Source organism: Eleutherodactylus coqui, chromosome 12, assembly GCF_035609145.1.
Source record: "Eleutherodactylus coqui strain aEleCoq1 chromosome 12, aEleCoq1.hap1, whole genome shotgun sequence".
In the NCBI taxonomy this organism is placed as follows: domain Eukaryota; kingdom Metazoa; phylum Chordata; class Amphibia; order Anura; family Eleutherodactylidae; genus Eleutherodactylus; species Eleutherodactylus coqui.
This window is the reverse complement of record NC_089848.1, coordinates 16,453,572-16,481,448: the sequence shown is the minus strand read 5'-3', so window position 1 is coordinate 16,481,448 and position 27,877 is coordinate 16,453,572. Positions and strand designations below refer to the sequence as shown.

Here is a 27,877-nt window from a genome sequence, read left to right as displayed (position 1 = left end):
TTTGTTACTTTTTTTTTTTTACATTTTTCTTTTCTTTTTTTTACACTATTTGAGTCCCTCTGAGGGACTTGCAGCACTATGCCTATGATCGCTGTGATAAGGCATGGCAGAGCTACTGCTCTCCCATGCCTTACCGCCTATACAGCGATTATAGGCACAGGCAATACAGGACGCCAGTGTCTGGCGTCCTGTTGCCATGGCGACAGGCCGGGCTCTCGCGATGACATCGCGAAAGCCGGCCGGAGACACAGAAGGATCGCGATCCCTCTGTGAACTCTTTCCCTGCCGCGATCTACTTAGATCGCGGCAGGGAAGGGGTTAACAGCGGGGCGGCGCATCTCTGATGCCCCCCCGCTGTTGCAGCAGGACGCCGGCTGTGAGTGACAGCCGGCTCCCGCTGCGGGATAGCACGGGATCTTATGTGATCCCGCGCTATCCCCAGGACGTACCGGTACGTCCTGTTGCGGGAAGTACCAGGCTCCCAGGACGTAACGGTACGTCCTGGAGCGGGAAGGGGTTAATAACATTATCATAGTAATGGTCTTACCTCAGAATATTTCCCACGGTAGTTGCTCAAGCTCTTATCCATCCTATGTAGTCGATGGAAAAGTTGTTCCTTAGTGAGTCCTTCATGACTTCCTAAAGCATCTTCTGCTTCACTTTCAATATCTGAAGGAGGATCAAACACAGGCACCGAAATGTCGCCATCAATCCGATTTAATGACTCACGCGAACTGCTTCTTACAAGCGATTCTTTGGATGGAGATCGGAACAAGGTTTCCTTTACTGGGCTTCGAAATAGTGACTCCATTGAAGGGACGCGTAGCTGAAGCTTTTGTGCAAAAGACTGAGGTTCGTTCTTCTGCAATAATGAACATTAAATGTGTCAAAAATAGCAGACTCTTCAATTCATTGCAAGCTAACCCAACATCAATTTTAGAACAGGCAGACTAATTAGCAGCAACACTCAATGCACTGAGGGAACGATGGAAGGAGGCAAGTATAACACTCACACATCGGACTCAAAAAGCTCAGCTCATAGGGATAAAAGTAGCTGACAGAATTTCTAGGTTTGTAAATGCTTTGCATTACTTCTTGCACTGATTTAGAGTTTTTGCCTATTTTCATAGTTTAGAGTGGCATTCCCATATTCCATTAGCTGTAATCAGAAAAGTCGACGAACGTGTCAAAAACACCATTAAAGGGGTCCAGGGTTGGAAAAACATGGCCGATAACTTCCAAATACAGAGCCACTCCTGTTTGTGGGTTGTGTCGGGTAATGAGCAAAAGCTGAGCTGCAATACCGCACTGAATCCTATGAACAAGGGTAAAAAAGTAACTCCTGCGCTCAGGGTGATTCGTGCGGTACCAACTGTGACTGCCTAAGCGGAACACGTGTGGGTGTATGGACTTGTAGGGTCTGTACGGCCTGAAGATGACAGGGCTCTCTGTGGTAAAGTAAACACATTTATACAGAGCTCAAGACATCAGTGCAATGCGTTTCAGAGCTGAGGTGCTCCTTTCTCAAGCACAAGGTAGTTAGTGTAAAAACATTCCAATAGGGATGAATAGAATAAACAATAAAAGTAGAGGCAAAAAGAAAGACACGAGAGAAAAATTGACAGTTTGTAAAATGGATACAAGTAAATAAGAAAAGTTTACAAATGCTTTTCTTATTTATTTGTATGCATTTTACAAACTGTCAATTTTTCTCTCCTGTTTTTCTACCACAACGGATCACCCTGAGCGTAGGAGTTACTTTTTTCTTTTATTTGTCACCGCCCCTGGGGGCATTAGTCCACAGATTCCTCTCCATGTTCTTAGGGACAGCGTTTTCCTCTACTGTTGACTACCACTATCCCTCTGCACTCTTGATTGTAAAAGATCCCAGGTTATACCTCTCACTGACCATCTACAAGAGGCATCGTCCAGTTTACCTCCTACTTTTTGGCTTTTATGAACAAGGGTGGCGCTCTGTTTGTTAAAGTATCTGTACTTGAACTTCGGAGAGCTCCTGCTCCATCAGCAGTTTTCAGCTCCTTCTGATGGATGAAGATAGACACATACAGCTATAAAGGCCATCTTCAGCTGCCAGAAGAAGCTGAAAACCAGCCAATGGAGCAGGAGTGCTCTGAAGTCTAAGTGCAGATACTCTTTAATGGAGCGCCTCTTATGCAGGGAGGTTTTGTCTTCCCTATATCAGTTTACAGCGTTGTGCTTGATGTAAAAAGGAAATTTTGTAGAACACAATACACCATATCAGCAAGAAATGTAGCGAGAGTTCAGCCCTGAAGTCTGTAAATCAATGTCGCTCAGGACTATTATAAAAGGTGTAATTCAAGGTCAGTACAAATTACTTAAAGGGGTTGTCCCGCGCCGAAACAGAGTTTTTCTTTTTCCAATAGCCCCCCCGTTCGGCGCGAGACAAACCCGATGCAGGGGTTTAAAGAAAAAAACGGATAGTACTTCCCCGAATCCCCGCGCTCCGGTGACTTCTTACTTACCTTGCGAAGATGGCCGCCGGGATCTTCACCCTCGGTGGACCGCAGGTCTTCTGTGCGGTCCATTGCCAATTCCTGCCTCCCGATTGGCTGGAATCGGCGCGTGACGGGGCGGAGCTACGAGGAGCCGCTCTCTGGCACGAGCGGCCCCATTCAGAAGGGAGAAGACCAGACTGCGCAAGCGCGTCTAATCGGGCGATTAGACACTGAAAATTAGACGGCACCATGGAGACGGGGACGCTAGCAACGGAACAGGTAAGTGAATAACTTCTGTATGGCTCATAATTAATGCACAATGTACATTACAAAGTGCATTAATATGGCCATACAGAAGTGTATAACCCCACTTTGTTTCGCGGGACAACCCCTTTAATTGTATGCAAATTAATTCTACATATAAAAGCTGTTAAATGGTGTTTAAAGGTGAAAAAACACTAAGGCCTCACTTCCACAGGGAAAATGATGCCCGCCGCGGATTTTCCATGCAGAATCCCGCAGCGGGTCCCTCCTTTCCCACGGACACGAGGCCTAAAAATTAACAATTACTCGCCTGTCCGGCTGCTGCGGATCTGCCCTCCGTCGCGGCTGGATCTTCTTTCTTCGGCGCGGCGGATGTGCTCGTCACGCCAGGAGCGTGCCGCGTGCATGCGCCGTGCACTTTTTTTTTTCTTTTGAACTCCCGCGCCGGAGAGCAGGAATTCAGCCTGCGGGTCTGCCGCGAATCCTGACAGCTTCCACAGGCTTTAATAGAAGCCTGCGGTAGACCCACACTAAAATGGAGCATGCTGCAGGCGGTTTCCCGCACACGCAATCCGTGTGGAAAATGACATCCGCATGTATTTAATTACCTGCGGGTGTCCAATGCATTCCTATGGGGCGCGGATCACGTGTAGGTGATGGGCTGCGGATCTGTCCCCGCGAACATGAGGCCTAAGTCTCATGTAAAAGCTAAAATACACATAGAGCTTACCTGGTTGGAGCCTGGATCACTTCCGTTCATGCCGTCTGCAGACTTGGATGCATTCTGATTGAAAATAAGGAAAATCAAATATTCGTACAGGTACAACACAGGGTTAACTGGGTCTATTAGTTTCACTGAAAAATTATTTTGTCCGTTAGATTTGCAAAACCAAAATTATTACTAATTATCTTTATAGGAGTTTAATGCATAATGTATACAGGAAACATGCAAAATATACGAAAATGTAGGTATGAAATCTCTTAGGGCTGTCTCACATGTAAGTATGATTATTGTATTTTGCACGCGTAATATGTTGTACCAATATGCCATAGGCGGCCATGTTGCCTACGATTGGAGAAGTGGAGTTCATTCTGTAGAATTGGCTGTGCAGAGTCTGCCTCCCGTGAATTGGGTTTATATCCATTGTGCTGTTGATGCAATTTTTCTTTGGATAGGCGGCCATGTTGTCGCTCACATGAATTGTGTAAATCATGTACTTAAGAAATAACGCAGCATGTTCTATCTTGGCTTGTATTACACGCGCCTACATGCCAAGATAGTACATGGTAATGGGACAGCCCCAGCCAGAGTATATACTGCAGCCCACATGCTCCTGTGAGCCTGGCTGTATACAGAAATCTTATACTTAGAGCAGAAACACAGGCATATTCAGCACACTCGTCTGAAGCTGGTCGTTAGCAGATTACATTGTGTTGGTGGAAGCTAGGCGGTAGATGGCTTGGATTTTAATTCATCCAAACTTCTGATTGCATGAAGATAAGCAGCCCGGCACCATAAGATAGGTGTTGGTCAAGCAGCCACCATGTAGGCCTCAGGGGGTGACTGAATTTAAACAAATTGGTTGTAAATGCTCATGTGTGTTCGGAATAACTATTAAAGCGATTGTCCAAGTTAAGAAAACCCATCGCCAGGTTCCCCCATACGTTAAAATAAAATCAGCAGTTACCCACGTCTTCTTGCTTGTGCTCTGCCAGTCGCCCTTGTGCAGCCACTTTACAGGCTGTAGTCAACCAGAATCTATCTGCATTTATGGCTCAGCGCTGTAATTGGCTGCCACAGCCTGTAAAACAAAGACAGCAGAGACCAGCGGTGACGGCAGGAAACAAGAGGGGTATGGAGACAGGAGTGTAACCGCCGATTGGTGGTTTTAACGCATGGGGGACCTGATGACGGGTGGATCCTTAACTGTAATCTACTTTAAAGGGGTTGTCCCACCAATAAAAATATTTCCCCTAAACAAAGAAGAGGGGATAACTTGTTGATCAATGAGGGTCTCACCGTTGAGACGTCCAATGATCCAGAGAATGCAGCCCTTGTGTATCCCCAAGGGTGTGTACTGGGAAAGCCAAATAGTTGTGCGCCTGTACTGCATGTCTGTTGGTTCCACTGAACTGAATGGAGCAAAGACGGGCATTCACTTGTCTGGGATTACCCTGCTATATAGATTTGTAAAAAAAATAAGAAATACATGGCTTAATATGAAAAATAATAGTTCTGTATACATAAATGCACAAACTCCTACTGTTATAAACTAAACTAGGGGGTAAACAGCGTGAAGCCCGAGCAGAAGTCTTCATACACACACGTCTTTTCAGTGAGTTGGTCAGTACCGACAAGGTACATGTTTCTCATGCCAGTTTACTTGGTTTTTGAGAACTAACATCTCCCTCTCACCCATGCAATACATTTATTAGTGTCTGGAAATCTATCATACAACAAGGTGGGCATCATTTATTGAAGAGCATCAGCTGAGCAACAATATACGCAAGCAGCTCACGCACAGGCGTGGGACTCGTGACAAAAGCGCAGCAAGTAACAGGAGCCATTGGGATCGTGTCCACCTTGTGTCACTTCATGATAGATCGTTTAGTATAACTGTGCTTCCACCTCATCAACTCATTCAGAGGACTGTATATCAGCGCTGCAGACTGAAGCTACTCAGGAACCATTGACTTCTAAACTGAAAAAGTTGGTCACCAAATTAAAGTACAAAAAAAAGAAAATAAAAACATTTAAAAAAACCAATACTATATCATTAATTACATCTTCACATGCCAAGTTTCACCCCCAGTATAAGGCCGGTCATACTCCGTGTGCAGTATTCCCACGCACAACACATGATACCTATAGCCCATTGATTTGTATTGGGCCACTCAAACCTGCAATTTTTCCCACATGTATGTTACTTGCACGAAAAAAATTGCAGCATGCACTATATTGACATGTATTATGTGCGCATACATGCCAAGATAGTGTATCGGGATTGGCGCCACGCAGCAAGTACCCACAGCATTGCGCGCATGCAGCAGGCCGCAACATGTTCATCCCCTTCTGCAGTATAATTTAAAATACACCTCCATTAACAGCCAGCCGTCCTCCAATCACATTAGCTGAGCCCAGGTGTCCCTTCCTCCACAATTACATTAAAAAGTAGGGCTACCCTGCCCTCCTGACCGCTCAGATAAGTCATGTTCGGTAGACAGCACTGAGGAGAACATGGCACAACGGTAGGGTCATTTACCAAGCCTGCAGCATGCATGGTGGATTCCGTGTTACCTGTACACAGGTGTCCCTTCTTATTGTAATACTTTGTGGTAACATTGAGTTGACATAACTGATACAGAGCAGGAAGTGTCAGGTTGCTATTAAACTTCGTATATCTTTCTCTGTTTAGTCAGGGCTGACTGGGACTTTACGGATCGCCCTCTCCATGCTGTTCTGTTTTGTACAGCTTTTTTCAGTTATATCGTTTGCATCAGCTTTGATAGTATGAAGCCAGAGCGTTCTTTGGCGGCGAGGTTTTCTTTTGCCACTGACCACTCCAAGCGTTGATGTTTCTAATGCCTTACTCACACAGAATCATAGAATGATAGAGTTGGAGGGAACTCCCATGGTAACCTGTTCCACTCATTGATCACCCTCACTGTCAAGAAGGGTTTTTTTTCGAATATCTAATTTGTGTCTCCTCCCTTTCAGTTTCATCCCATTGCTTCTAGTCTTTCCTTGTGCAAATGATAATAGGGCTGATCCCTCTGCACTGTGACAGCCCTTCAGATTTTTGTAGACCGCTATTAAGTCTCCTCTCAGCCTTCTTTTTTGCAAGCTAAACATTCCCAGATCCTTTAACCCTTCCTCATAGGATATGATTTGCAGACTGCTCAGCATCTTGGTAACTTCTCTGAATTTGCTCCAGTTTGTTTAGGTCTTTTTTAAAGTGAGGTGCCCAGAAGTGGACACAGTACTCCAGATGAGGTCTGACTAAGGAAGAAGAGAGGGGGATAATTACCTCACATGATCTAGACTCTATGCTTCTCTTAATACATCCTAGAATCGGGTTTGCCTTCTTGGCTGCTGCATCGCATTGTTGACTCATGTTCAGTCTATGATCTATTAGTATACCCAAGTCTTTTTCACATGTGCTGCTTAGCCCAATTCCTCCCATTCTGTATGTGCTTTTTTTCATTTTTCTTGCCCAGATGTAGGACTTTGCCTTTCTCCTTGTAAAATACCATTCTGATAGGTCACGACCTACTGTTCAAGCTTTTCTAGATCTTTTTGATTAATCTCTCTCTTACCTAGTGTTAGCTATCCCTCCTCTCCTAGCTGTTTGTCGTCAGCAAATTTGATTAGTTTCCCATCAATTCCCTCCTCCAGATTATTTATAAAAATGTTGAACACTTCTGGGCCTAGGACAGAGCCTTGTGGTACCCCACTTGATATATTCTTCCACTTGGATGTGCAGCCACCTATGACTACTCTTTCAGTACAATCACTCAGCCAGTTGTGAATTCACCTGACAATTGCCTTGTCAATCCCATATTTAGTCATTTTTTAAAATAAATATGATATGAGATACTTCGTCAAATGCTTTACTGAGTTCAAGGTAAACTATATCCACTGCATTTACCTGATCAACCCAGTCAGTGATAGAAGGAAATTAGATTCGTCTGGCATGAATTGTTTGTTACAAACCGATGCTGGTTCTGGTTAATTACTCCATTTTTATCCAAGTACTTACATACATGCTGTTTAATAATTTGTTCAAAGATCTTTCCCGGCATAGAAGTCAGGCTCACAGGCCTGTAGTGTCCTTAGTACACGTTCTTCCCTTTTTTGAAGATAGGGACAACATTTGCCCTTTTCCAATCTTCTGGGACTTCTCCTGTTCTCCAGAAATTGTCAAAGATTTTGGAGAGTGGCTCAGCAATTACCTCCGCTGCTTCCTTTAGTATCCTAGGATGTAATTCATCTGGACCATGAGACTTGAATTCATTCAAGTTAGCTATGTGTTCCCTCACCATCTCTCTGCTTATAGATAGCCTGCATTCTTTTATTCCCCCAATAGCACAGGGAAGATCAGTTGATGTTCCATCTACTTTCTGAGAGAAAATAGACCGCTTTATATTCTTCTTTAGATATTCCCCCCTCTTTCCATTAGATAAGTATATTTTTCTTCGCTTTTAACGTGTGCGCAAGTTCTGCATTCATCCATCCTGGTTTCTTTAAATGCTTCACATTCCTCCTCCTTTTAGGGATTATTAACTATTGTGCTTTGAGAATCTCATTTTGCAATATTTCCCAACCTTCTTGGACATTTCAGTATTCGTGTACCTTACCCCACCACCGGAAGCTAGGGGTTTGACAGGGGGAACACCCCTCTCACACCCCTCTCTCCCCCGATAGGGTGAAGGCACAAAGGTCATTAAAGGTCCTAAAGTCAGTGAATGCGAGGCGTGGGATGTGGAATTTCAATCAACACACCTGGACAGCTACAGCCCTGTGGGCCTGTCCCAGCGCTGTGGGCTCGTCCCAGCGCTGTGGGCTCGTCCCAGCTGTCCTCCTCGTGCACCAGGAGGTGTTTGCAGGCTGTAACGAGCATTCCCCTGGCGCAGTTGGGTCTGTAATGTGGGCTGGCAGCTCACCTCCCGCTGCTGCTGCTGTATGCTGCCGAACGCAGCAAGATAGTGCCGGCCCCCCAGGCTGTACGCTCCCTGCTGCCCTGATGCAGTGTGCTGGAGACCACTGTATGGCGCTGCTGCCGCCTCCCTGCTGCTGCTGTTGTATATGCATGGGCTGTGTGACATACGGGCGGTGTGTCCTCCCTGCTGCCCTGCGGAATGTCAGACATACCTGGGGGGGTGGGAGAGGGTGGAATACAGCTGAATGTGCGCCGCTGCCAGCAAACTGGTTCCACAACACAGTCTCTTCAGTGACTGTTGGCGAAGCCGCTGACTGCTGCAATACTCAGCGGGGTGCCGCCTTCTGCTCCTCCATCGGGGAATGGGCGTTTCAGTAGAGGCAATTGTGGCCTCTACCGATGCAGGGCGCTGTCCTCTAGTAAAGCACTTCATGCTCAAGCATTACATTAGTGGCCTTCCAGTACCTGGAGGCAAAAAAAAGATCTGCAGCCAATCAGGTTGAGGGGGCGTGACCCCCCTCAGTCAGTCTTCACTCCACCAGGAGTTCCTGGTGACGTCAAGATACACTAATAACAGACATTTCTGTCCTTAAGAACATCCAGCCATTGGATTCTTCCTACCCTCTTTCTGAGTTTATTAAAATCTGCCTTTCTAAAATCCAACCCTGAGGTCTAAGTTTTCTCAGGTCTTCCTCTCCTTGTTATCCAAAATTCAAGAACAACATGATCACTGCCTCCTAAGGTCCCAGCCACCCTTACTCCCTCAATCATTTCCTCCCTGTTGGTAAGAATTAGCAGATCCCCTTGTTTTCTCTTCTACCTTTTAAAAAAGATAAAGTTGTCAGCAAGAGCGGATAAGGATTTTTTTAGATCCATTACTTTTACCTGAGAGAGATTCCCAACAAAGGTCGGGATAGTTAAAATCTTCCATAATCACTATGTCATGCTTTTTTCAGCATATGATGTGATGACATCATATTTCTTCTCCTGTATTAAGCTCCAATTCTCCTTGTTTGTCTCCCATGCGCTGTGCATTTGTGTAAAAACATTAGTTTGTAATCGGTATCTCTTGCACCTCTATTTTCCTTCAGAATTTTTTGTCTCTGTTCTCCACTTACAATAGCAAGATCTTTCTATTGTCCCCTGATATATTTATGCATAGTTATTAGAGCACCCCCGTGTTACAGTCCTGTGTACAAGGCTGGTTCGGATCCCAATTGCGAAATCAGACTCGGTGACCCCCAGAGACCCATACGCACCAGTCCGGATCCGAGAGTGTCTCGGCTAGCGAGCCGCAGTGCGGGGCGTGACGCAGATTTCTGCGATACTTCTGCAGTGCTGACTGCAGATGGACGGCTTCCATTTACTGCAATGGAGGCCGTTCGTGCGAGTTTGCGCACCAAATAGAGCATGCTGCAATTCTCCTCTGCAAGCGGAAAATCTCAGTTGATTTCTGCTTGTGGGCAGGGAAGAATCTTTTTCTAGTAAGTCTATGGACGCTGCGAATTCCACAAAAAAAAAAAAATTCATCCATGGGCATTGGGCCTAAATAGAGGATAGGAGAGATCTCTATATTGTCCCCTGATATAGCTACACATAGTTATTAGGTCACCCCTCAGATGACTTCTTTCTAAACTAAATATCGCCAATTTTAATAGCCTCTCTGGCTATTGTTATCTACTCCAGGTGTTACTGTATTTGCTGCCTTTTTACGCGCTCAAGCTGTGATATGTCCTTCAGTACCAGTGCCCAAAACGGTACACCATATTCCATGTGTGGTCTGGCCAGTGCCTTTGAAAGAGGAAGAACAATGTTCTCGTCATGCGCCCCTAGACCTCTTTTGATACACCCAAAGATCCTATTTGCCTTGGCAACAGTTACAGTTAACTAAAACCTAAAGTTCTTTTCCATGTCAGTGTTTCCAATTTAGTGTGTAATGGTGACATGCATTTCCTCTGCCCATGTGCAGAATCTTAGATTTACCAATGCAAAACCTCATTTGCCACTTTTCTGCTTCCAACTTATCCAGATCCTCTTGCAACCACATTCGGTTCTCTCGTGTTAATATCTTTACAGTTTTGTATCTTCTGCAAATTTATATTTCTACGTAACTGTACCAGCCATCCACAAGGTAGTTAATACATTGAGGAATTAAGCCAAATACTACCCCCCTGTGGTACCCACTAATAATAGTGACCCAATCAGAGTATGTACCATTAACAGTTTTGGACAAACTCAATTCGTTCTGCAGGAAAAATACATTACAGTTTTGAACAAACTGAGCTCAAACAGCTGTGGCTCAAGTTATATTATAGCTACAGCCATGTCTTGGATCTCATTTTAAAGCCAATATTCTTTGCTTTAAAAAGGACAGCATGTCGATAGCGCCTAAAAAAAATTGGAGCTATAGCCATTTGAACTGGTAATTGTGAATACTGAATTTACAGCTGACCCTTTTGGTGTGCAGTGCAGCAGTGGGCGAGAACACTGGCGGAGAAGCTGTAGGATTTTCCCTTCTCTCTCCCGGTTAAATTTTTGTTCATGTTATTGCCCCACCCACCCTATCACTCAGACCAAGCATAGTAGTTCCCATAAACATATTCCCAGCCTGTGTAAGTGGGAAATTAAACAAGCGCCGATCAACATGCGTGTCAGTCAGTGTTCCATATTTGAGGGTCGAGAATTTAAAATGTGTAAAAGGACCTTTTGGACTGGATCTAACTGCAGCTTATGTTTGGGCCTATTATGTATCCATGAGCATGAGCAGTTACTGTTAAAATGTATAGGTGCAAAGACTACAACAAGGAATATCAGCTCTGGCTGTTCATACTGCAGGTTAATGAGTCAGAAGCAACAGGCAATTACTTGTAGAGTGGTTCCATCTAGAAGGAATTATGGTCAAGCATTTGCCCATTAATGCAGAAAGAAGTTAATTATATTAAACCCCACATAGAAGCACACGGGAACTAGACTGAATGTAATGCAGGTTACTAATTAATACAAAGCAATACAGTATTACTATTGGAGAGAGCCGGAAGCAGAGCTACAGGGATCCCACTTCCTGGGAGGAACGGGTGGACTTACCACACGGACACTCAAGGGTCTGGACCGTTTGGTGTGGTCCAGAGCAAAAATAGTGTATTCAGAGAGTAAAGCAGGCTCTGCTATCATCCCAGCCAGCAGCTGTGCCACACAATACAATGGAATGAGGAGACAATCAGAAGAAAGGCATTACATTTTATAGTCGATGCAGGTTTGGAAAGTACTCAAAGAAAAAGTGCATAGACACCCGACCCACCGGCACGGGAATTAATGTGCACCGAACAACGATAAAAGCAGTACTTTTTTTTTACAGTGTATGACTGGAAAACAAACATTTTAGAAACTTTTTTTTCCCAAAAGTAAAGCAAATACTGACACTTACATAACACTTTGTGGTGGAAGTTTATAATGTTTATCAGGATACAGTTTTGTATGTATTTAATATATTGTTATACTCATCTTTTAGCAATTTAAAGAAAAAAAAATATATATCAATATAAGAGCACACTCATACTGGAGTTTTTCACTGACAGCAGGAGCAACGCAGCATGCTGTGCTACTTTTACTGTCAACACAAAGGATACCAAGGAGTATGTGTGGGGCATGAATTTCTGCCAGAACTATCAGATGAATGCGATAGTAGCAGAAATGGTTGTGACAAATACATCATTACTTGGAGGATCTAAGCTTTTGCATACAGAAAAAGCCAGTTATAGCCCCGACATGGCTACTGTGCAAAGAATTAGGCCAGTGAGAGCAGATGAAAAGTCATAATCTACAAATTATGCAAATCCGCATTCACAAGTACTGTATTTTGCAGCAAATTCCCCAAATATGAATATAGCCTTATTCTATAGAAGTAGTAACAAGCAGCTGTGCACAACCCCTGTATGATCAAGTACAGCAGTGGCTGTGAGTCTCCTAGTACTGTGTGTTCTGTTAAGGGAGCACCAGTACTACAATGGCTAGTAAAATGGCAAACACCGATCTGAGCATATCCGTGAGGGGAGATGAAATAACGTACCTAAGGCACCGCATTTATCCGTGGACTTCACCACGGCTTGTGCGCACGCGCCCGCTGCCAAGATGGCAGACGCATGTGCAAAAGGCACAGATTGCCAGGGTAATTTAAAATCTCCCTGCTCCTGGCTACCGAATGTAGCCGAGAGCCTGGAGACTTCACCGAGGCCCACAAAACGCGGTTCCTGGTCACATGATCGCCATTTTCCAATTGAAAACCGGCGATCACGTAAAAGTAAAAGAAGTGAAAATTTCACCTCCAATCACAGATCAGATACGTGAGGGGAGGTAAAATTACTTACCTAAGGCTTCCGGCGATGTCCCCCAACGGGATCTTTATCTACGGACCATTCCCCAACTTTGGCGCATGTGCCCATTAGCAAAATGGCGGACGCAAGCGCAAAAGCTGTTGAGGGCCCTGGAAATTCAAAGTCTCCTTGCTCCTGGCTACTAAATGTAGCCAAGAGCCTGGAGCAGTGACCGAGGGCCGCAGTGAGTGGTTTCTGGTCACGTGATCGCTGTTATCCAATAGATAATGGCGATTACGTAAAATTTAAGACAATTGAAGTTTGATGTCCCTTTCCTTTTGAGTCCTGTTGTGCATACAGACATAATAAGGCCACAATGGGTATGTCTCTGAAAACAGGACAAACGGGGGTATCCATTTTGGGGTGAACTTTTTCATTCTTATGTACGCTATGCAAAAAAATATGTTTTTAAAATGACACAATTGCCAAAAAAATTAAAATCGTGATTTTTTCCATCTGCTTTGCTCAGATTCTATCAAAAACTGTGGGGATAAAATATACAGTACACCCCTAGGTGTATGCGTTAAGTGGTCTAGTTTTCAAAATGGGGTCATTTGTGGGAGTCCTCTGTCGTTTTGGCCGCTCAAGGGCTCTACAAGTGGGCAATGGGGCCTAAAACAACTTCAAGCAAAAGGTCTGTTCTAAAAGCCACCGGCTGCTTCTTTCGTTTTGGGCTCCATTGTGAATACGGACATAATTTTAGGGCCAAAATGGGTATGTTTCTGAACACGGGACAAACAGGTGTATCTATTTTGTGGCGCAAGTCTTCATTCATATGTATGCTGTACAAAAAAAAAAAACGGTCTAAAAGTGACATGATTGCCAAAAAAATGAAAATCGTCATTTTTTCCTTCTGCTTGGCTTATATTCATTCAAAAACTGTGGGGTCAAAATGCGCAATAGGTCTAGTTTTCAAAATTGGGTCATTTGTGGGGATTCTATATCGTTTTAGTCCATCAAGGGCTCTACAATTGGGCAATGGGGCTGAAATAGCCTTCAAGCAAAAGGACTGTTCTGAAAGTCACAGTCTGCTCTTTTCGGTTTGGATCCTGTTGTGCGCATACAAACACAAGATTAGGGCCACAATGGGTATGTTTCTGAACACAGGACAAACGGGGGTATCCATTTTGGGCGCAAATACACATTTTCATGTGCATTATAGAAAAAAAAAATCCATCTTTTAAATGGCATATTTGCAAAAACATGAAATTTTATTTTTTCTCCTCTAAATTGCATTAATTCCTAAAAAAAAAAAATCTGCGGGGTAAAAATACTCCTGACCCCCCTACAGTGAATACATTAAGGGGGTGTAGTTTTTAAAATGGGGTCATTTGTGGGAGTATCTATCATTCTGACACCTATGAGCCTTTGTAATCTTGGCTGGGTGCTGGAAAATAAAGTGTTCCTCAAAATGCTGAAATCAATGTTAAATTTGCACGTCTCTTAAATGTTAAAAAAAAAACAAAAAAAAAAAAAACTGAACTTTTTCTAATGTGCGCCCAGAATAAAGTAAACAGATGGAAATATATATCCTATCAAGAATTTATACAGTATGTTCGCACATATTTGAGATTTCGCAGTTGAAAATGTGAAAAAAATGAAAATTTTTAATAAATATACGCAAATTCTATCGGATTATTTTTACCACCTAAATGAAGTACGAAAAAACAATGTCACAATCACTTGGATATGCAAAACCTTTACGGAGTTATTCTATGTCAAAGTGACATGTCAGACTTCCAAAATTTGGTCTGGTCATTAAGGCGCAAACAGGCTTGGTCAGTAAGGGGTTAAGGCCCGTTTAGACAACGATTATCGCTCAAAAGCCATCTTTTGAGCGATAATCGTTGTGTCTAAATGCACTGCTATTGTGCACTGTTCATGCGCTGATTTTCTCAGTGGGCGGCACCAATAGCATTTTTTAGGCTGGTATCCCGCTGGATACCAGCTGAAAGCTCAGAGAACAAAGGAGCCGTCAGCGCTCCTGCTGTTTCTCGGAGCCATCAGCTCAGCGGGACACAGCTAATAACTAGGAGAGCAAAGCAGCTGTTATGTATATGCAAACAGCTGCTTAGTTCTCGCAATCAACGGAGTCCTACTCTGCCTGCATTTAGAACTCTTGAAGTAGCTAATTAGCTACTTAAGACTTATGCAAAGATGATCGCTCAAAACTGTCATTCAAACTGCCGATGAAAGCGATTTTCTTTGAGTCTGAATGCACCTTTAGGCTCTCGTTGACCTTTTCCTGGGTGGATACTGGGTGAATACACAGTATTATACCCGAAAGACCTGTTGCTATTGTCTCTGGGCAGATAACTCTTTAGCAAAATACTAAAACTGAAAAACTAGGAATAGGTTATCAACAGACCTCCTTGTCTGGCGTTGCCACGCTGTCATCCTGCTGCTCTGTCACCGATGATGTACGACTCTGGTTTCCGGTAGGTGACAGTCTTGATTGCCCCTAATAAAGAAGGGTTTAGTCAAGTAAAAAAATATATATATGCGCGTTTTAAGCTTGCATTTACTTTACAATTTAAGCTTCTACTCCTATGGAAAATTAAGTGCACCCTCTGGATCGATAGCTTGTAGAAGCACTTTCACTTTCACACAGCTAAGAAATTCTTGCGAGATTTGTATGTTGCAAGACACAAATCTCGAGTGAATATGTACCCCATTCTTTTGAATAGAGTCAGATTTACGAGTGATATTTTTCTGCACCGCATTGCGGGAAAGAATCCCGACATGTCCAAGCTCTTCACGTTCCTTGGAACGCATTGCCCATTGATTTTAATGGTACCTTTAATGCATCGCATGGCTGCTGTGTGATGAGCATTCGAGTGCAATGCAAAGTTTTCCACTTCTGATCCTCAATCATGCATGGAACTCGCGCAAGATAATCGGAATTTCCCAGAAGAGAGGCGATTTTGACTGAAATCGCCTCGCGTCCACAGCTAAATCACATGTTCACAAGAGAAATTTCGGGCCAAGTCCTTGGGTTGAGGTCTGGACTTTAACTAGGTCATTACAACACTTTGTTCTTGTTCGGCTATTCTGAAGTACTTGGCATCAACCCTTGCTATTAGAAGTGGAAAGAAAGAACAAAGACAAAAAATTCTGAAGGAAAGTATAGGAGCAAGAGACACCGATCACAAACTAAAATCGTGCTGACATTATTTTAGAAAGAGGAGGCTTTCTCCTGGCAAACCTTCCCAGCAAGCCATACTTGTTTAGTCTTTCTAAGTGTACTGTCAAAAAGATGAGCATTTAACATGCTAACTGAGGCCTTTAGAATGCGAGCTGTAGCTCATGCGCGTTTGGCACTACATGTTCTGCCTTTGTCACCCAACATCTCCTCCGTTTGCAGTAACGTCGTAAATGACGGACCTGGACTGCTATGGAGAGAATCTAGTCGTCCTCACATTAATCCAGATTTAGTTTGGGTGTCGACGACATGTTCGTGTCTGAAGACCTCAGGGTGAGCACCTCAATACTGTCTTTGATATACATAGTAACATAGTAACATAGTATGTAAGGCCGAATGAAGACAATGTCCATCTAGTCCAGCCTGTCTATCCTACTGTGTTGATCCAGAGGAAGGCAAAAAACCCCAAGGCCAGAAGCCAATTAGCCCTTTTGGGGGAAAAATTCCTTCCCGACTCCCTAATGGCAATCAGACTGTTCCCTGGATCAACCCCTAATAGTTCCTACCTGCCTGTATACCAGGATTGACACTTAAAGGAGATGTCTCGAGGCAGCAGTGAAATATTTTTTTTGCCCAGCCCCCCTTCTTCAGCATACATTACTAAGTACCAATGTAAATGGCTTTTAAAGCCGGTTCCTACTTACAGTTCTGGCGTTTCATGAACTTATAAAAAGTTTCCCAAAGATGGCCGCTGCTTCTTCTCCCTGCGCTTGCTTCAGCCCGACGTGCTCGCTCCCGAGACGCCGGTCACGCTTCGTATTAGCAGGGAGCTGTCCAGTGCTGATCCTTTCCCCCTGCACAAGTAACCCAGGCTTCGTAATAGCAGGGAGCTGTCCAGTGCTGAATTCTCAGCAGAAGGTACTGTAATGCCTCCCTGCAATTCACTTTCCACTGTTTTAGATGAAATAGTTTTTTCACCTAAATATATATGTGTGTGTATATATGCGTGTACACATTTTATATATATATCTATATATATATATATATATATATATATATATATATATATATATATATATATATATAGATATATATAGTATACGTGTGTATGAGTATACGCATACGCGTATTCGTGAGTGTATATACACACACATTATATATACATACATACATACGTGTTTTTTTATATGCGTGTGTATATATGTGTGTGTATAATATATATATATAATGTGTGTGTGTATATATGCGCGTGTACACATCTTTTATATATTATATATATATATATAGATATATAGAGAGATATATATATAGTATACGTGTGTACGAGTATACGCATACGCGTATTCGTGAGTGTATATAAACACACACACACACATTATATATTTATATATATACACACATACCCACACGTGTTTGTATATGTGTATATATATATATATATATTTATATATATACACACATACCCACACGTGTTTGTATATGTGTATATATATATATATATATATATATATTATATATATATATATATATATATATATATATATATATATATATATATATATATATATATAATGTGTATGTGCGTGCATAGGCCACGGCGGCGGGCTCCGGAGGCACGGCGGCGGGCTCCGGAGGCACGGCGGCGGGCTCCGGAGGCACGGCGGTAGGCTAACACATCACCCCCGACCCCTCACTTACATGGGCGGCTTCTAGGCAGGGCTTCTCGGCTGGGCTTCTCGTCTCCGCTCGGCTGGGCGGCTCTGCACCTTCCTCTAACAGAGGATGGTAGCAGAATGGCCGCTCCAGCGCGCTCCCGAGAGGTTACAGCTCTTCTGCGCATGCGCAGAAGAGCTGTAGCGGCTAACACACTGAAGCGGCTCGTGCTGAGCAGAAGACCGGACTGCGCAAGCGCATCTAAAAGAGCAAGCCGCCAGCGAATTTAGACGGAACCATGGAGACGAGGACGCTAGCAAAGGAGCAGGTAAGTGGAATAACTTCTGTATGGCTCATATTTAATGCACGATGTACATTACAAAGTGCATTAATATACATAGTAACATAGTAACATAGTATGTAAGGCCGAATGAAGACATTGTCCATCTAGTCCAGCCTGTCTATCCTACTGTGTTGATCCAGAGGAAGGCAAAAAACCCCAAGGCCAGAAGTCAATTAGCCCTTTTGGGGGAAAAATTCCTTCCCGACTCCCTAATGGCAATCAGACTGTTCCCTGGATCAACCCCTAATAGTTCCTACCTGCCTATATACCAGGATTGACACTTAACCTAAAATTTATATCCTGTAATATCCTTCTCCAGAAAGACATCAAGTCCCCTTTTAAACTCCTCTATGGATTTTGCCATCACCACTTCCTCCGGTAGAGAGTTCCACAGTCTAACTGCTCTTACAGTAAAGAACCCCTTTCTGTGTTGGTGATGAAACCTACTTTCCTCTAATCGTAGCGGATGTCCTCTTGTTACCGTCGTGGTCCTGGGTGTAAACAGATCGCGGGAGAGATCCATGTGTTGTCCCCTCATGTACTTATACATGGTTATTTGGTCGCCTCTTAACCTTCTTTTTTCTAGAGTAAATAGTCCCAATTTGGACAGCCTCTCTGGGTATTCCAGTCCCGTCATTCCATGTATTAGTTTAGTCGCTCTTCTTTGAACCCCCTCAAGCACTGTGACATCTTTCCTGAGCACCGGTGTCCAGAATTGTACGCAGTATTCCATGTGAGGCCTGACAAGTGCCTTATATAATGGAAGGATAATGTTCTCGTCCTTCGCCCCTATACCTCTTTTGATGCACCCCAAGACTTTATTTGCCTTTGCAGCGGCTGACTGGCATTGGTTACTCCAGTTTAGTCTATTATCCACTAATACCCCCAGATCCTTTTCCATATCACTTTTCCCTAGTGGTACCCCATTAAGTGAATATTTGTGACATCCGTTCCTCTTGCCCATGTGCATAGTCTTACATTTTTCAACATTGAACTTCATTTGCCATTTTCCTGCCCAAGCCCCCAGCTTATCCAGGTCCGTTTGTAGCCGCACATTGTCCTCCGTTGCATTAATTATATTGTATAATTTTGTGTCATCTGCAAATATTGATATTTTGCTGTGCAGCCCCTCTATCAGGTCATTGATAAATATGTTGAACAGAGTGGGGCCTAATACTGAACCCTGTGGCACCCCGCTAGCGACTGTGGTCCAATCAGAGTACGAACCATTTATTACCCCCCTCTGCTTTCTATCGTTCAGCCAATTTTTTACCCACTTACACACGTTTTCGCCCAGTCCGAGCTGCCTCATTTTGTATATTAGCCTATTATGTGGCACGGTGTCAAAGGCTTTAGAGAAATCCAGATATACGAGATCAATAGATTCTCCCTGGTCCAGCTTAGAGCTTACTTCATCGTAGAAACTGATCAGATTTGTCTGACATGAGCGACCCTTCATGAATCCATGCTGGTGAGGAGTTATTCCCTTAATCTCCTTGAGGTACTCATCGATGGCGTCTCTCAGAATCCCCTCGAAAATTTTTCCCGTTACTGAAGTGAGACTTACTGGCCTGTAGTTACCAGGCTCACTTTTGCTCCCTTTTTTGTAAATTGGAACCACGTTGGCAATGCGCCAGTCCAATGGTACTACTCCGGTCTTGATAGTGTCTAGAAATATTAAGTATAGCGGCCTAGCTATCTCGTCACTTAGTTCCTTTAGTATCCTTGGGTGTAATCCATCTGGGCCCGGTGATTTATCAATTTTAGTTTTCTTTAGACGCTTCCGCACCTCCTCCTGCGTTAGGTATGAGATATTTTGTGAGGGGTTCGTTTTATTCCCCTGCATCTCGTGTGGCATTTCCTTTTCTTTGGTGAAGAAACTGTTTAGTAGATTTGCTTTCCCTTCGTCATCATCAATGATTTCTCCTGCATTGTTTTTTAAAGGGCCAGTGCTCTCCCTGCAAATCCTTTTGCTGTTTATGTAGTTGAAAAATAGCTTCGGGTTGTTTCTGCTCTCTTTTGCGATCCGTCTTTCTGCTTCCTCCTTGGCAGTTTTGATCGTATCTTTGCATATTTTGTTTTTTTCCCTGTATGATTTTAGCGCTTCTTCGCTGCCTTGTTGCTTTAGTAGTTTGAACGCTTTCTTCTTTTCGTTTATTGCCCCTCGTACCGTCTTGTCGAGCCACATTGGTTTCCTTTTAGCTGAGTTTCTTTTATTTTTAAAGGGAATGAACTGCTCACATGAGGTGATTAGGATCCTTTTGAACTTCTCCCATTTGTCCTCCGTACTGGTATTTTTGAGGATGTTGTCCCAATTAATGTTACCGATAGTAGTTCTAAGCTCATCAAATTTTGCTTTACTAAAGTTTAGTTTCTTTGTCTCTCCCTGATAAGGCTTCCTATTGATTGACAGCTGGAAGTTGATTATATTGTGGTCGCTGTTCCCCAAGTGCCCCTCAACCTGCAACCCCCTTATACGTTCCGGTTTGTTAGTTAGTACTAGGTCCAGAATGGCCCTCCCTCTAGTTGGTTCCTGCACAAGTTGGTTCAGGTAATTGTCTTTAATTACTCTCAAGAACTTACCACCCCTGTGAGATTTGCAGGTTTCGTTCTCCCATGTTATATCTGGGTAATTAAAGTCCCCCATGATAATTACTTCGTTTCGTTTTGACACCTCTTCTATCTGCCTTAATACTAAGTCTTCAGTTTCTTCTGTTGCTTTTGGTGGTCTATAGAAGACCCCTATCAGGATTTTGTTATTTTTTCCTCCCTGTATTTCTACCCACAGAGATTCCACCTGTTCGTCTCCTACCCCTATATCCTCCCGTAGCCTCGGCTTCAAGTTCGATTTGACGTACAGACATACCCCTCCCCCTTTCTGGTTCCTTCGGTCTCTTCTCAAGAGATTGTACCCCTGCAAATTCACCGCCCAATCGCACTTATCAAGTCATCTTTCAGTAATTCCGACTATATCATAACTTTCATCAGTCATTCTTGCTTCAAGCTCGCCCACTTTACCGATCAGACTTCGTGCATTCGTGATCATACAATTTATATCATTTTTTTGTTTTTTAAATTTGTTTTGTTGCTATTCGTCCTTATGGCTGATCTATCAGTTCTAACTGTACTAACCCCACCCCCTGCTCGTCCCCCCATTCCCTTTGCTTGGACCCAGATCGCTAATTACACTGGCTACCCCACTATTTCTCATTTTGCCCTCCCCCCCAGTCCCTAGTTTAAACACTCCTCCAGCCTTCTAGCCATCTTTTCCCCCAGCACAGCTGCACCCTCCCCATTAAGATGCAGCCCGTCCCTACGGTAGAGCCTGTAGCCGACCGCAAAGGTGATATGGAGCGATGCACTGCCCCTTGCTGGTGTGATGGTCTGAGGGAAGGTGTGTGTGTGGGGGGGGGGGTATACTAATCGATCATAGACTGAACATGAGTCAACAATGCGATGCAGCCAAAAAGGCAAACACAATTCTGGGATGTATTAAGAGTAGCATAGAGTCTAGATCATGTGAGGTCAATATCCCCCTCTACTCTTCCTTAGGGATCCTGCACCCTTTCGTTTTTCTTGTGGGTTTTTTTCATGCGATTATCAATGGGACTTTCTAATGTTAGAAACGCATTGCACAAATATTGCAAAGCACCAATTTGTGATACATTTTTAACATTAGAAAGTCCCACTGACAATCGCGTGAAAAAAAAAAACGTGCAAGAAAAATGCAAGTGTGCAGGAACCCTTAGGCCTCATGTCCACGGGCAAATTATGAATTAAAATCCAGAGCGTTTTTCCTGCACGCGGATCCGCGCCCTAATGGGATGCATTAGACACCCGCAGGTAGTTAAATACCTGCGGATGTCATTTTTCCCTGCAGGCGCGGGTCCCGCATGCAGGAAAAAATCCGGACATGCTCCATTTAGGTGCGGGTCTCCAGCGGGGACGGCTCCCGCAGGCTTCTATTGAAGCCTATGGAAGCCGTCCGGATCTGCGGAAGACCAGCACCAGAATTTAACTCACCTGCTCTGGATGGTTCAGGTCTTCCCTTCTTCGTGACCGGATCTTCTTTCTTCGGCCCGGTGGATGTGCCCGGTGCATGCGGGCGGCATGCAGCCAGCGTGCCGAGCACATCCGCCAGGCCGAAGAAAGAAGATCCGGCCGCGACGGAGAGAAGATCAGGCCGAGAAGAAGGGAAGATCCGGAGAGGTGAGTAATTCTTATTTTTAGCCCTCATGTCCGCGGGGCAGGAGGAACCCGCTACGGATTCTCCATGGAAAATCCGTAGCGTGCCCTAATTTCCCCGTGGACATGAGGCCTTAGTCAGACCTCATCTGGAATACTGTGTCCGGTTCTGGGCACCTCATTTTAAAAAAGACAGACAAAACTGAAGCAAGTTCAGAGAAGAGTTACCAAGATGGTGAGCGGTCTGCAAATCATGTCCTATGAGGAATGGTTAAAGGATCTGGGAATGTTTATCATACAAAAAAGAAGGCTGAGAGAAGACTTAATAGCGGTCTACAAATATCAGAGATCAGCCCTATGCTCATTTGCACAAGTAAAGACTAGAAGCAATGGGATGAAACTGAAAGGGAGAAGACACAAATTAGATATTACAAAAAAACCTTCCTGACAGTGAGGGTGATCAATGAGTGGAACAGGTTACCATGGGAGGTGGTGAGTTCTCCTTCGATTGAAGTGTTCAAACAAAGGCTGGGAGATGCCAGTATCTGGCATCCTGTTGCCATAGCAACCCATAGGTCCTCTGAGATCACACAGTTGATGCACAACTTCAAAGTCACAGCAGGTCTAAGTTTGTTTTTATATGTTTGTTTATTATTAATTTTATTTTACTAATTGACTTTACTAAAAATACATAAAATATGCATTGAGAAGATATTCATGTTGTAATCTGTCAAAAAACAGTATCAGTACGTTTATAAAAAAATAAAATAAAAATCGACTGAACACCGACTGTAATGTGGAGAATGCATGTTTAATAAAAGCATTATACAAAAGAAAACTAACTTTCATTGTTTTTGGGGTATGGGGAGGACCTAGTTAGTTAGTGGCCCAGCAGGCCTAGGATTTGGTTGCTGCAATGTATGTGTATTGGATGTCTTTGCTGTGAGGAAAGACTATAGGTCTGAGTGACACGCTTTAACCCCTTCAGTGGCAGTCCCGGAAATTTTTCGGGACTAGCACAACTGCCCATAGTGATATAGGCCAGAAGGTTTAAGGGCTATGTTTCACTATGGGACCGTGCTGAAAACAATGCCATAAGCTATGGCATTGTGTTCTGCACACACAGGGCCTGCACAGTCCCACAGAGACTTTAAAAAAAAGCAATAAGATATAACCCATCTGCCAGCAACTTTCAGCTTCTTTTTTGAACTCCTGCACTGTTTACATGTTGCCACAGAGACCATCAGCTTGTCAGAAGCAAGCCGATGGTCCCGTGGCACGGAGAACTGGTGATCAGCTGTGAGATGGTAGCCAGGCACCAGCTCTTATAGCGGTGAACAGAAAAAACTCTGATCTCCGCTGTTTAACCCTTTACATGCGACCAGACATCCCCGATAGGTCTCTGTGTGGCTTGAATATAGCCTCCGGGTCTGCCAGCTAAATTAGGCTATGACGCTCAGACTCTGAGTGTCATTGTCTGTCTAATACCCTGCTATGCCTCAGCACAGCAGAGTATTAGAAGAATTTTAAAAAGTATTATGCAAGTCACCTAAAGGGACAAATATTAAAAATTAAAAAATAAATTAAAAAGTTAAAGTTTACAAAAAATAGTAAAAAAAAGAATAAAAAAAAAATAAAAAATACCAAAAACACCACCTTTTTCCCTTTTACTTTGAAAAAAATGAAAAATAAAATTGCACCTGTGGTATCCCTGCGTTCGTAATGACGCAGAGAAGGTAGTTAGTACATTATTTAATCTGCAGGGTCCATGGTATGAAAAAAAAAAAATGTAATTAAAACGTAGGAAAAAATTTGCTTTTTTTGCCATCTCACTCATACAAAAAAACAGAATAGAAAGTGATCAAAATGCTGCACAGATCAACAAATGGTACCAATATAAAGTACAGCTCATCGCGCAAAATAAAAACCCTTACACAGCTCCATTGATAAAGAATAAAATGCTACGGGTATTTGAATGAAGCGATAAAAAAAAAAAAAAAAAAATAAAAAAAAAAAAAACACAAAAAAAATTACACACACACACACACACACACACACACACACACACACACACACACACACACACACACACACGTGTGAAAAAGTAGCAAAAAAGAAAAAAAAACTATTACAATTTGGTTTTGGCAATCGTACTGGCCTGTAGAATTACTTTTACATATACTGCTTAGAGAATGCAGTGAAAATTAAAAATTAAAAAAACATCAGAATCACAGATTTTGTTAATCTTGCCCCTAGAAAAAAATGGAATAAAAAACAATCAAAATTTTACAAGTTCCCAAAAATTGAATAAATGACGACTACAGTTCACCCCACAAAAAACAAGGCCTTCTAGAGCTCTGGCAATGGAAAAATAAAATTAATACGGCTCTTGGAATGTGGCGACACAAAAGCAAACCTTTAAGGAAAAAAAACCCCACTGTATAAACTAATTGTGTGACTCAGAGAATTATGTTATCACATTATTTATTCTGCACGCTAAACATAGTAAAAATGACATCTAAAAACAAAATTTCAGAATTTCTTTTTCCCCCCCCCAATCTCCCTACATTTTTTTTTTTTACAAAAGTTATGCAATACATTATATGTACCCAAAAATGATGCCAAAAAATTGAACTTCTCCCGCAAAAAAAATACAGCCCTCATATGGCCTGGTCAAAGGAAAAATGAGAAAAAGTTATGGCTCTTAGAACACGACTGGAAAATTAGTTGAAATTAAATGGATCGGCCCATTAAAAAAAAAAAAAAATGCCCAGGTGGGTCTGACAGGGTGGTAAGAAAACCGCCACTGAAGGGGTTAAAGCCATCACAAACTAGATTATAGTGCAGACAGGCCAAGGAGTCAGAGGAAGTAGTTGTTATACTCACCCAGCTCCCCATTCCTGCACTGTCACCCATGGTAATTGGCGCGGAGACTCGTACCCATGGACTGGGCATGCTACCATAGAGAACAGTGCGTCCCCGCACAGACTGTAGAGAGGAGTCCGCTTCACACCAACTTCCACAGGCTAACGGGGAGCCGGGTGTGTATATAAACTACCTCCCCGAACGGGCTCTACCAGCAGCAGAACTTACTTTATAGTACTCTTAGACCGGCTTCACACAGGCACTAAAATCACACGAGATGCACAAATCTCACACAAATACGAACCCCATTCTTTTGAACGGGGTCATACACATGAGCAAAGCGATCCGGGAAACGAATTGCAGGATGTTCTATCAGGTTGCGTGATCTCGCATCGCAGCCCCATTGCTTTCAGTGGGGACGGCGCTGCTGAAAACAATGGGAGAATGCCACGATCCTCTGCTGCGGCTGTGACAGTGGGGGCAGGGGATTCCTTCATCCCTGCAGTGATGCAAGGCTGCTTTCTCATGGAAACACCTCGAATCCACGGAAATTTCACACGGTGGGGAGCGTGATGTGGGGGCTGCATTCACAGCACCATATCACGCTCACCCACGAGCTCTGGGGCTCCCCAACGACACGAGCTCTGGGGCTCCCCAACGACACGAGCTCTGGGGCTCCCCAACGACACGAGCTCTGGGGCTCCCCAACGACACGAGCTCTGGGGCTCCCCAACGACACGAGCTCTGGGGCTCCCCAACGACACGAGCTCTGGGGCTCCCCAACGACACGAGCTCTGGGGCTCCCCAACGACACGAGCTCTGGGGCTCCCCAACGACACGAGCTCTGGGGCTCCCCAACGACACGAGCTCTGGGGCTCCCCAACGACACGAGCTATAGGGCTCCCCACGGACATGAGCTCTAGGGCTCATGTCCAAGACTGTATTTTCACGTGTGTGACAGGCGGTGAATGGGGTCAATGAAAGTCAGTGGATTTTCATCGATCCATGCATTCCGGCGTGTTGACACGGCACATATCGATACGCAAGAGGAATAAATTGCAGCATGCTCTATTTCTCTGCACACCAGACAGCGCAAGCACTATACACTTGTATGGGCTGCGTCTGATAAGCTGTACATATGCGCTTTGAAACGGGAAATTTTTTCTCCTGTCCATGAACGTGTGATACGCGGGCACGTGCGGCTCCATACGCCATCTTTGCCGGCAGAGAGTATAGTACGAGTACAAAATATGGGTAAAACACTGTGGGGAGACTTGCAGCATTTTATGCATGTGCCTGTTGGCATGAGCCCTTAGGTGGCGACAGGTTCCTTTTGGAGACTATTTTGTGTCTGTGCCACCCATGCGACCAGGAGGATGGGGCATATCCACTTGCTGGCATAGTCAGCTGCCAAGGCATATACACATTTGTGAACATTCGCGGACTGTTATACAGCTCTGAAATCCCCCGAACCAACAGGGGGCACACAGCTCCAGGACGGTTCAGCGCTAGAGAAGCCCTTTCTATCTGGTTGGGCGCTATACACAAGAGTGGCGCTGTGTCTGGAAAGAAAGCCTTTTCTTCTGTCTCATTCTACCCCTCCAACACCCCCAGCTTACACTTGTTCTAGCTCTTGGTAGAATCACCTGTGGCCAGGTTACATCACAGGGGTCAGACTGAAGAAATGATGTGGGGTCCGGACACAGAAGGCCCGACGCTCCAAGATACGGGCAGCGCTTGGCACAGGGGGCATCCTGAATTCTGATTAGGCGCACTGCTGTGTTCAGCAGCTCACAGGCAGCTCCAACACCCTACCAGCAGCCTTGCGCCCTCCTGGGTAGGACGCTGGGGTAACTGCTGCCAGTTTACACCCTGCGCCCAGCGACACAGTGCCGACAGCACTACAGCCATGTCAGGGACTACTTCCAGGTACACCGGTCACAGTTTTGGTCCATGAAATACATAACAGCGTTTTTACGTATTCAGACGTGTTATTTGTGTTAACTTGTGTTATTTTTGCACTCTTATTTACTGCATTTTTCATGTGTGCGAACCCCCTACACGCCGTGGCACAGAGGGCTCCGCAGATGAACAGCCGCACTCGTGTTCCGCGTGGCTTCACTCCATCTTCACATGATCCCATTGACTGGCTGGCATCGGTCCGTATTACGGGCCACAGCGGCGCAGGATGGCATTGTTTTCACACCCATAAAATAGTTGTGTGAAGCCATCTGAAGCCCCAGTGGCGATCACCGGGGTCCGAGCCGTCCGCATCACACCTGCAATACAGTGCGAACCTACACCGTGTCAACAAGCACTTATACACTGCACTATGCAGGCAGCCATAATGCTGACGGGCCCCGATGAGAGCCTGACACCCCAGGGGCCACACACTGCACTACTGGGAGTGATGGCACTGAGGCCGTCGCTGTTTCCCTCAGGCCTCCCTGTTGCTCCCCCACTCAGTCCTACCTGTTGTGGGGACTGCAGGCTGCTCCTCACAGGGGAAGGCTGCTCCTCGCTGATCTTCTGCTTCAGCTTCTTGAACATCTTTCAGGAAGGGTCCGCGGCAGCTGATGTACTGAAAGGAGGGACAATGAGAGCGGGTCAGCGAGGAGATCCGCGGAGCGCACTGTCACATAGCAGCTGCCCGGTTCTTCCGCTTCCTGGTGGGCACACCGACACTACTTGTCGGGCACAATCATCTGCGCATGCGCGGCCAACGTGGAGCTACGGGCTGCCGAGAGGAACAATCCCTCATATTATACTCCCCTCTCCCTGGGAACAGTCACATTGTCATGACCACGCCCCGCGTTGTACGTACCTGTCAGATATGACGTGCACCGGCAGCATATTTCCCTTTTCAGCCGCAGTTATCCGGCGCGGCGCATTCAGCCAATTAGCTGTCTGGAATCTGC

At 44.4% G+C, this 27,877-nt stretch overlaps 1 protein-coding gene across 2 annotated transcripts in view; it reads right to left on the bottom strand.

Moving 5' to 3' along the window:
- GOLGA4 (golgin A4) overlaps window positions 1–27,668 on the bottom strand; it is a 238,344-nt gene extending 210,676 nt beyond the window's left edge. Inside the window, exons 1-4 of one of the 2 annotated variants that reach the window (XM_066585713.1) lie at window positions 27,432–27,668; window positions 15,140–15,232; window positions 3,472–3,525; window positions 548–862 (exon numbers count right to left, since the gene is read on the bottom strand). In XM_066585713.1, the coding sequence (XP_066441810.1) occupies window positions 548–862; window positions 3,472–3,525; window positions 15,140–15,232; window positions 27,432–27,509 (540 nt within the window). In that variant the 5' untranslated portion in view covers window positions 27,510–27,668. The remainder of the gene's footprint in view (window positions 1–547; window positions 863–3,471; window positions 3,526–15,139; window positions 15,233–27,431) is intronic. The other variant, XM_066585714.1, reaches the window with a different exon arrangement.
- Window positions 27,669–27,877: the final 209 nt, after the last annotated feature.